At 37.5% G+C, this 9943-nt stretch overlaps 2 protein-coding genes across 4 annotated transcripts; both read left to right on the top strand.

Annotated features, from left to right (window-relative positions):
• The first annotated feature begins 372 nt into the window (after positions 1-372).
• On the top strand, positions 373-6572 carry LOC141688870 (casein kinase 1-like protein 1). Of its 3 annotated transcripts, none has more exons than XM_074492993.1 (15): positions 373-648; positions 750-790; positions 1526-1595; positions 1684-1832; positions 1928-2023; positions 2119-2189; positions 2443-2480; positions 2604-2667; positions 2743-2827; positions 2921-3047; positions 3149-3231; positions 3339-3402; positions 3791-3927; positions 4236-4327; positions 4806-6572. In XM_074492993.1, exons 1-15 carry the CDS (start codon positions 570-572, stop codon positions 5020-5022), a joined length of 1413 nt encoding a protein of 470 aa, XP_074349094.1. In that variant the 5' UTR covers positions 373-569; the 3' UTR covers positions 5023-6572. The 3 variants fall into 3 exon arrangements, with proteins under 3 accessions (XP_074349094.1, XP_074349093.1, XP_074349095.1); XM_074492992.1 differs by having other exon boundaries at positions 2443-2504; XM_074492994.1 differs by lacking the exons at positions 4236-4327; positions 4806-6572 and having other exon boundaries at positions 2443-2504; positions 3696-3921.
• Positions 6573-8286: 1714 nt separating this feature from the next.
• On the top strand, positions 8287-9246 carry LOC141691379 (uncharacterized). Its single transcript, XM_074496104.1, has one exon. It carries the CDS (start codon positions 8287-8289, stop codon positions 9244-9246), a length of 960 nt encoding a protein of 319 aa, XP_074352205.1.
• The last annotated feature ends 697 nt before the right edge of the window (positions 9247-9943 follow it).

Genomic DNA, 9943 nt, shown 5'->3' with positions numbered 1-9943 from the left:
CTAATGTTTTTGGCTTTAAAAATGAATTTAAATTATAAATTTCGTATCAATTGTGTTAATTTGGGGTATTCAAATATTATGTAAACAAGTTAATAGTAGTATATTTATGCAAATCACAATGATCAAAGTTAATTACACAAGTGCCACATATAAAATTAGAAGTGTTTGGTAATGTGGATTAAATTATCGAAATTGATTCATGTGGTCAAATCCCAAAGTCCTCTTTTAAATGGATATCTTTAAACTAGTAGAACAGTATAATGTATTTTTTAGTTTGACAATATCTGCCTCGTTCAGCATTGAAGAATTTATTTTTTATTTTTAAATTTGATAAAAACAGAAGACTTTTTCATTCCGTTGAATGTAGGCATATCTCATAACAACTTCTGCCAGACTGCAACACAGAAGCACAAAACTAACAGTTGTTCCCGCGCCATTTTATTTTTATTTATGAAAGACACCAAAAAAACACATAGTTAGACCTGCTTAAATATACAGAGAGAGAGAGAGAGAGAGAGGATCTTAAAGGCCTTGGTTAGTTGTATGCATATTGGGAAGTGTCTGTTCTGATGGAGCCTTTAGTTCACAACACGTTTCGCTTGGGCAGGAAGATTGCAAATGGATCTTCTTTTGGAGAAATTTATTTAGGTTTGGTCAAACTTCAATGTTGTTTTTGTTATGCATGTTTTACTGGTGAATTTCATATATAAGTTTGGTCGGTTTGCATTTGTTTGGATTTGTTTCTGTAGGTACTGCTATCTCTACAAATGAGGAAGTTGCAATAAAGCTTGTAAGTGTTTGCTTTCGAAATATCTTATTCTCTGGTGCTATAGACTTTTGGTTGTCAGTTTTAGTTAGTTGACTAGATTTTGAATGATATATTTTAGTGGAAGTAGAATTCATATTAAACCTTTATTGCTCAACTGATGTCGAAATTCCTAAGGTTGGAATTATATGTAGGACATGTCATTTTGTAACAAACTAACAATGTTCCAATGCTTTGTTATGGAGACTAAAAGTGGCAGCTTCAGAACTTAAAAATTATAAGTATATTATCTGTTCCAGAGTTTTTTAAAAAGGTCATGTGTGACAAAATAGACTAGTTGTTGTTGAAGTGTATGATCCAGTTATGTCCATCTACTAGCATCTTGATGATTTAAGTTCTAAGAGAGATGGTCTTTTAACATTGCATTAAAGCTTCCAATTTTTTTTACTCTTATTACAAAAAGGATATGGATTTTGTAAGAACTCTTTTAGAACATTCAGGTAAATTCAATTCAATTTTTTAGAACATTCGGGTACTCGACCTGAATGCTAATTCAATTTAATTATTAGTTGACAAAGTAATAATTTGAAACAACTAATTTGATGGGATTAAGCTGATGATACAGCTCTAATTTTGATCTTGATCATGTGATCTGTCTAATCTTATGAATTGGTTGAGTGCATCTCATGTTGTGCTTATTAGTCCAGTAACACTTCCCACAATGGTTATCAATTCTGAAACGTCATTTATTATCATTAGGAAAATTTGAGGACGAAGCGTCCTCGATTGCGGTATGAATCAATGGTGTATGCAACTCTACAGGGAGGAAGTAATGATTAATCCGTTTGTTCTCTCATTCATGCCCTAACTCATAATCTTATGTGTAATTGTAATGGCTATCATCTTACCTACTGCAGCTGGAATTCCAAATAAGAGGTGGTCAGGAGTGGAGGGAGGTTATAACGTTCTGGTGATTGATTTGCTTGGACCCAGCCTTGAAGATTTATTTAATTTTTGCGATAGAATATTTTCTTTAAAGACAATTCTCATGTTAGCAGATCAAATGGCAAGTATCTCTTTTTAATTGCTGTAACTTTGTTTATAGGGCTCTTATATTTTTGTTCCATTGATCCACTCTTATTGACTTACTTCTTGCTTCAGATAAAACGTGTAGAACTTATTCATTCTAAATCATTTCTACACCGCGATATTGAGCCACAAAATTTTCTCATGGGAGTAGGGAGGGAAGCAAACAGGGTCCTTGTTTATACTTTATTCTCTCCTTGTTGGTTATGTAAAAGTTCTTGTTAAGTTTGTGTTTCACAGTAATTTTACCTTTTCCTTTATTGCAGGTTTTCATCATAGACTTTGGTCTGAGTAAAAAATATTCAGACTTGACAACTGGCCAACACATACCTTACAGGCATGTGAGACAATTTTTTTTGTATATGTCTATGCTTTTTAGATTTCTAATCTTACAGTTATTGTGATTAGATTTACAAACCTACCAACTCCATCTTCATATCGTCTTAAGCTAAATCTCACATGTTTTTTAATATGAGAAATTATAGTCGTTAATGGTATCATAAAGGTACCAATATTATTGTTGCTAGTATTTCTTCGTAGAAAAACACTAACTATTATTACATAATTACATATATGGCATGGAACTGCAGAGAGAATGTAAACTTTTCTGGAGATGGAAGATATGCTAGTATGAACTCCCATCTTGGTGTTGGTAATGTATTGTAGAGGATTCTTTCTATTAATTTTTTTTTTTTAAATCAGTTTGCTAGTTGTTGATGAATTTCAGTTTCTTTTAAATTGACCGCACCAGAGCAGAGCAGAAGGGATGACTTGGAATCTCTTGGATACTTATTAATGTACTTTCTTAGAGGAAGGTAAATTCTTTATATTTGAGTCGCAATTTATTCTGTTACTTATTCTAGAAGCTCCTTTATCTGTTTTTCCTGTAGTCTTCCATGGCAGGGTACGAAAACTAGAACCAAACAAGAAATGTTTGAGATAATTGCAGAAAAGAAACTATCAACATCCATTGAAGTAATTTACTCACTTTACTAATGGGAGATTTTCTCTTTGCATCTGTCTCGAACATAATAATAAAGCTGATGATTTTATCCATAATTTCTCCAGGAACTGTGTCGCGGTCATCCGAGTGAATTTGCTTCCTACTTTCATTATTGCCGGTCACTGCGTTTTGAGGATGAGCCTGATTATGTTTATTTGAAGAGAATATTCCGTGATCTTTTTATACGATCAGGTTTCTCATACTAATGAAAAATATATGCTGCCCCTTACTTTTTTTGCTTTAGGAAGAAGAGGCTAAGTTACACTAATTCCATATTGGCAACTTCTTTGCAGGATACCAGCTTGATTATTATTATGATTGGGCCATTCTGAAGTACCAATGGTCACAAATGGCAGTTCCTCCTACAAGGAATATTGTAAGTGGCACAATAAGATTAAATTCTATCCGGTATAATATGCTGTGATGTGCTAGATGATCGCAGGATTCCAGTTTAAATATGTTTTTAATGGTTTTCTCTCTTAGGGGCCAACTTTTAGACCAAATTCCAGAACCCGCCATGCTCATCCAAATGCTGATCAACAGTCAAGTAATACTGCACTCTGATGATTTTGACTGTAGATGTTTCCTAAAATATTATGTACTTGCTTCTCCATTAACGTGGTAACTGCTGGAAAGACCTCTCATCACATAACCTATCTAATAATAATTGATAAAATCCCTACAATTGATTATGCGCCTGGAGCAGAAGTAGTTCAAAATTATCGTAATCACAACATAGTTAGGTTATATATGTTCCGGTTCCATCAAGCTTTCGTTAAAGTAATTCTTCATTTTCTTTATCAAGTTTAATGCATTTCCATATTCTCCTTGGTCTTGCAGGCTTACCATCCTAGGTCTAAAAGTTTTTGCTTGGTTCAGGTTGTTTGCGCAATCAAATTTATCTAACTGTCTTCTCATTTCACGTGTAAATGAAGCATTGCAAGCCCAAGCTGGTTTGTCCCTTACTAATCTTGCTCGTAGAGGCAGCCATGGACAAGACATAGGTAAACGAGGTCTATCTAAGCAGAAGAGTCCAGCAGTAAATGATATAGTTCAGAGCAAAGATGCTATGGTAAGATCTATAATCGATTTATTCTTGCCACTGATTTTCTATAAGATTGTGGAAGATTGTTCCTTTAGGGAGCTCAAAGTTTGTAAACAGCGAAGCTTGTTCATGCTATAACCTGAAGTTTTGCGTCCTTAAAACTGAAATTGTTGGCAATTCCACTAACATAGTCCAAACAGGGTCTGCTATATGACACTTGTTAAAACACTAAAGATACATGTCATAGTTTCATTACATATATACATACAGTCGTTGAAATGTAATAGTCCTCATTTTGTTTCTTAACAAAAACAGTGCTATTCTTCATTTTGCAGTTTCCAAGCTCCACTTTGTTGAGAACGTCAGGAGGATCATTTACACAAGATGGTGCCTCTAGTAGCGGTGTAGCAATCACAACTGGGAACGAGTTAGATCCTTTTCCTTCCCTCGCTTTGTTTTTTTTGTCAGGCTCCTTCCCTTACTTTGTATGTGTAATGATAAGCGATGTCTGATGTATGCTGTAGTAATATCAGTGCACGCTACCCAGGCGAACACATGATTTACTTCATGTAAGGGCTTAGCGAGAAAAATATAAGAAGTAAACTGTAAAAGTTCAAATGTACCAATTAAGTCCCGAACACTATATTACAGGGGTCACATAATGCACATAATATAATGTCGGAGTTTAGTTAATTGAAGAGCTTGATACTCCTAAGTACTTGCTCACTTAACTTAGGTGAGATGCAAAGGAATTCTAATGTGAATACATGGTGGTACATTTGTAATTACAGAACAATTACTAGCTACTTGATTGGAAGTTAGATTAAGTTGTGCAGAGTTCAACGTTCTAACTGAAGTTTATTGTTCAACGTTCTAACTGAAGTTTATTTGTCCTACCACGCCAGTAATCTCAGTGATGGACATTATTCCTGTCGCAACTGCGGAGCTCCTTCAGTTAACCACTATAGTCAAGTGTGTCTGGGACGGACCCATGAATTTTATCCACCGGAGACTACCACTCGTTCCTCACCATTCTTTGAACCAATATCCATCTCTTTCTACTATTTTCTCATTCTTTGCTGCATTGTTTTCTTTCTCTATCTGCGTGGAACGTGGAAGTGAAGTTAAGTCCCCGGACCATGGAGTCGAATAGAGTGTGTGAAATATATATTTATATGATTGTTGTATAAATTTTTACTGTACTTTTCATTTTCTCGAGTCACAAAACAACTCTGTATGTATATTACTGTATCCAAATATTTCTGTCGAACACTTAATATTCAAACTTTATTAGGTTTTGTTACATAGAAATTCTCCTACTTATCGTTTGTTACATTACATATTAGTTGAACATTTCAACTCCTCGGAGTGGGGCTCACCGGTACACTCCTTTGTTGATGAACCTCTCGAGGCAAAAAATTTACCCCCTAGGGTAGCACAAACAGGAAATCCAGTAGCTGATGAGAAGCAGCAGCAGGGGAGAAAGCTTCCAGGTCACTGAGCCAAAGATTGACTTAACAGGGTGGACTAGGGAATGACAAGGAGTATCTGGTTGATGTAGGAGTGGAAGTAGATGTGGTTTGTGCACCTCACCAATATTTTTCTAGTTAAAAACCTAGAATACTTTAGCACTTTCTGAGTTTCTGTATGACTGTCCTTCATTTCTCAAGAAATATGATCTGTTAATCTCTAACCAATTTTTTTTTGAAAAGTATATCCTTTACATTAGGGTCACCATCAGGCTTTATATTTCGCAAGAAGTTGAAGTACGTCTTGGCTATCGTTTACATTCAGCTTAGCTGGATCCTTCAATATTATTCCCAGGAGTTTCACTAGACACGCTTTTTTCAGGTCAGTTAGAATACCCGTAATATATTCATCGTCGGGGATAGGATCGTGCATTGGCTTCTCCCTCCATTCTAGGACGCTAAAGCACACGTCATTCAACATAAGCCCCGAAAATTTATTCGGGCCAGGGACATCCAGATTACTGGCAGAACCTGACCTATCACGCACTAGGACATGTTCAAGGTTGGTGGTGGCAGAGTTTGGGAGCTCAGCTAGCTTGTCCTCCTCAAGAATTAAAGTCCCCCGTTGATAAAAAGTCGGTAACCACAACCCTTTGAAGAAATGTGTGGTCCTCGATTGAGGAGACCAGCTTGTGATGAAAACAAAACATGTCGTTGATATTGATCCAAATTGATTCATGGTATTCGTCATCCTCGGGAGTACCATCGGAAAGCATGAAAGAACGCGGATCTTTAAAAGCGTACGAGAAGATATTTTTGTACGAAACAATTGCGAGACAATAAGAACGAGGCCTCCCACACAATGGAGGGATACACTTCTTTTTACCAGTGAGTGATTTGGAGCGAACTAATTAATGTGCTTGAATTTGTGGAGGATCAAGAGGCAGTAACGACACAACATAGTAACGGATGGGTGCTTAATGGAAAGCGATGGAACGAGAGAGACCAAGGGAATTGAAACGCTTGGAGATACTCGAGTACCGGCCTAATGCTTTTAAGTCATCAAGAGAGTCATACTTCTCGTCGCTGCAACTCAGTTTTGTGAAAATACATATCACAAGTTGGTCAGTTAGTTTTTTGAAACAGGTTTTGCCAAGGACAGGGATCAACGAGACAAGCAATGGGTTTTAAAGAGAGATAGAGCAAAAATGCAATGGACAAGAAGAAAACTTTCAGAGTGCAAACTTTAACTTATCATTCATACCTTTGATTACAGAGGTCACGCATACATATAGAAATCATAAGGCACTAGGCCAACAATATGGATAAGGACAGGACAGCTATACTAGGAAATGTAAATAACGGTAATGCTGAAAACAAGGAGTGCAGAGAATTGTTTTAACAACTTATTATGTGGTCCTGCAGAAGGTGACAAGGCAAGACAGGTGGCAGCATATTCCTTTCATTACTCCCCTTCAAGCTGAGCTGGAGGCTGTGCTGGAGCTCCAAGCTTGTCCAGTAAGAAGTAGTGTTGCTTGACAGAAAGTGGTTTAGTCAACACGTCTGCCAGTTGAGAGTGAGATGGAACATGGGTGGTAGTGATTTCACCAGCATTGATCTTGTCTCTGATGAAGTGGCAGTCAACCTCAATGTGTTTTGTACGCTCGTGCATTAAGGGGTTGGCTGCAATGGAGAGAGCAGCGAGGTTATCACAGTGTAAGATGGTTGGGGAAGTGGGGTTGAGGCCCATGTCTTTGAGGAGGGCTGTGAGCCAGGTGACCTCGCATGCTGTTAAGGCCATAGAACGATATTCTGCCTCTGCGGTTGAGCGAGCCACAACATTTTGTTTCTTTGTTTTCCAGCTAACAGGTGAAGTGCCCAGGAGAAGGCAGAAACCGGAAGTTGATCGCCTTGTTACTGGACAATTTGCCCAATCGCTGTCCGAGTAAGCATTGATAGATGCATTTGAGGAAGATGTGAGAAGAAGACCTTGAGATGGGTTGCCAACGAGATAGCGAAGGAGTTTCTTAGCAGCTTGCATGTGGGCATCAGTTGGGTGATGCATATATTGGCTCAGGATGTGAACTGGGAATGTGATGTCGGGGCGAGTGACTGTGAGGTAGATAAGCTTTCCAACTAGACGCTGGTATGGGTGGGGTCAATAAGAGGAACTCCAGTGGTGGGTGTGAGCTTGAGATGTGAATCCATTGGGAGTTTTAATGACGAAGCAGTGGACATTCCAAATTCTCGAAGTAGGTCTAGAGTATATCGTTTTTGAGAGATGAAGAACCCAGCTTTAGAGCGTGAGATTTCAATGCCCAGAAAATAGCTCACTGGGCCAAGATCTTTCATGTGAAACTTTTGGGCCAACATTATTTTTATTTACTCAATTTCAGTAGGTGCATTGCCAGAAATCAGGAGGTCATCGACATAGATTAAAACCAGATTAATAGATGTACCTGAGGTTTTCTTGAATAAGCTGTAATCAGTTTTTGATTGTACATAACCCAGCCCTTGTAATGTCTCAGATAGCTTACGAAACCATTGGCGAGGGGCCTGTTTGAGGCCGTATAATAATTTGAGAAGTCGAAGCACTAAATTACCAAGGGAGGTGGGGGAGGAAGTTGCAGAGATTCTGGAACCTAGCCCCATGTAGCCTTGAGGAAATTTCATGTAAACAACCTCCTCAAGGTCGCCATTTAAGAAGGCGTTGGAGACGTCCATTTGCACTGTAATCCAATCTTGAATGGCAGCTACAGCCAACAAGGTATCATTATGGTATCAGAGCCGATACATGCTTTTTTTGGATCTACTGAGATTTAAACTTAGAGTTTAATTATCTTTCACTCATTCATCCTTCTCAATCTGTTTTCGTGTCTTTCTGTCCCAGATCTGAGAAAGTTTATAGCCATTCACAATGGCAAATGGTGGTCGTTTCACGTTCGCGGATATGCAAAATCCGTTATTCTTACACCCATCTGATGGCCCTCTCTCTGTGAGTGTTGCAAAGCTTCAGGGTGTTGTAGACTACAGATCTTGGAAGCGTTCCTTCGAAATCCAACTCTCTGCAAAGCGAAAACTTGGTTTTGTAACCGGCTCTGTCACAAGAAGCACAGATGATGAAACTCAAGCTATTCAGTGGGATGTATGCAACGATCTGGTAATCTCTTGGCTCCATAGCAATGTCTCAGATAGCATTAAACAGTCTATTCTCTTTATTAACTCTGCTGCTGAAGTATGGACACAACTGGAGAAACGTTTTCTTCTAAGTAATGGGTCAAGAAAATATAAACTCAACAAGGATTTGTTTGCCTTAAAACAAAACAAGATATCAATAAATGAGTATTTTACTTCATTAAGCAGTCTTTGGGAGGAGATAGACTCTATGAATGTTCTTCCTGTAGTCACCACTGTAGCAACTGATGTTACTACCTTTATAGCTGCTATTGAGAAACAGAAAAGTGAATCTAGACTTTTTCAGTTTTTAAATGGTCTAGATGATACCTATGCTGCTTTAAGAAGTCAAATGTTGATGCAACATCCCCTACCTAGTGTCGAATCTGCGTATGCCACTATACAACAGGAAGAGTCTCAAAAGGATTTGTTCAACGTAGCTGAGACAGCTGCTATAGCCATGTTTGGTAAGACTCAAACTGATTATAAGGGCCCTGCATGTACTGGTTGTGGTCAGAGAAACCATAGTAGTGAACGCTGTTGGGCAGTGGTAGGTTATCCTAGATGGCATCGAAAATATAAACCCCAACAAAAGTCACAGAGTTCAACACCAAATAGGCCTGGCCATCCCAGGCATGCTAACTCTGCTGTGAAGGTCAATACTGACAAGGCAAGACAGGTGGCAGCATATTCCTTTCATTAGGTTTTGCCGAGGACAGGATCAACGAGACAAGCAATGTCATTGAATCGCTTACAGACGCTTGTAAGCCGACCTTAATGCCTTTGAGAGAGTAGTGTTAATATAATTGTCCATTATTGAGCGTTAATTTTACCCAACACTCAATAGATACCAGGGTAGTGTCCTAAATGTCATTTGGGAGTCAGGAATGACCCTAAATATCAGTTCAAAACTGTATATGGTGTATCGTTTATGCAAAACACCTCAAACGGAACTTCGTGTAACGTTTTGACATTTTGAATTTTTTTTATGCGCAAAACGGTAGATAATGTAACGTTTTGATACAAAAACCTATATGATGTACCGTTTTGAGCCAAAACGCTACTTCAACCACCGTTTTGCATATTTTTAAAAAATTAAAAAAAAATTAAAGTACCAAAACGGAATACCATGTACCGTTTTACATTAAAAATACAAAACGTAAGACGAAGTACCGTTATTAAGTGACATTTTGGGCCATTATTTTCAAAAATGACATTCTGGACCATTTAACACTAAAAAATGACATGATAATTTTAATCATGCTTTAATTTTAATTTCTTAAGGGGTATAATTAATCAATAAAGGATTTTCAATGTTTACGGTATTAAATTTAAATTTTAAAAAATTATTTAAAATCTAAAGATATTTAATTTGGATTGTAAAAAATTCATTAAATTCT

Source organism: Apium graveolens, chromosome 10 (assembly GCF_009905375.1).
Source record: "Apium graveolens cultivar Ventura chromosome 10, ASM990537v1, whole genome shotgun sequence".
Taxonomy (NCBI): Eukaryota; Viridiplantae; Streptophyta; class Magnoliopsida; order Apiales; family Apiaceae; genus Apium; species Apium graveolens.
The sequence above is the reverse complement of the archived record's forward strand: the minus strand, read 5'-3'. Positions and strand labels throughout refer to the sequence as shown.

Excerpts from the sequence above, each read along its gene's own strand:
- LOC141688870 (XM_074492992.1), top strand. The coding sequence starts at position 570 with ATGGAGCCTTTAGTTCACAACACGTTTCGCTTGGGCAGGAAGATTGCA. Across the intron at positions 2,024-2,118 it reads TAGGGAGGGAAGCAAACAGG|GTTTTCATCATAGACTTTGG; the intron begins GTCCTTGTTTAT and ends CCTTTATTGCAG. Across the intron at positions 3,232-3,338 it reads TTCCTCCTACAAGGAATATT|GGGCCAACTTTTAGACCAAA; the intron begins GTAAGTGGCACA and ends TTTCTCTCTTAG.
- LOC141691379 (XM_074496104.1), top strand. The coding sequence starts at position 8,287 with ATGGCAAATGGTGGTCGTTTCACGTTCGCGGATATGCAAAATCCGTTA.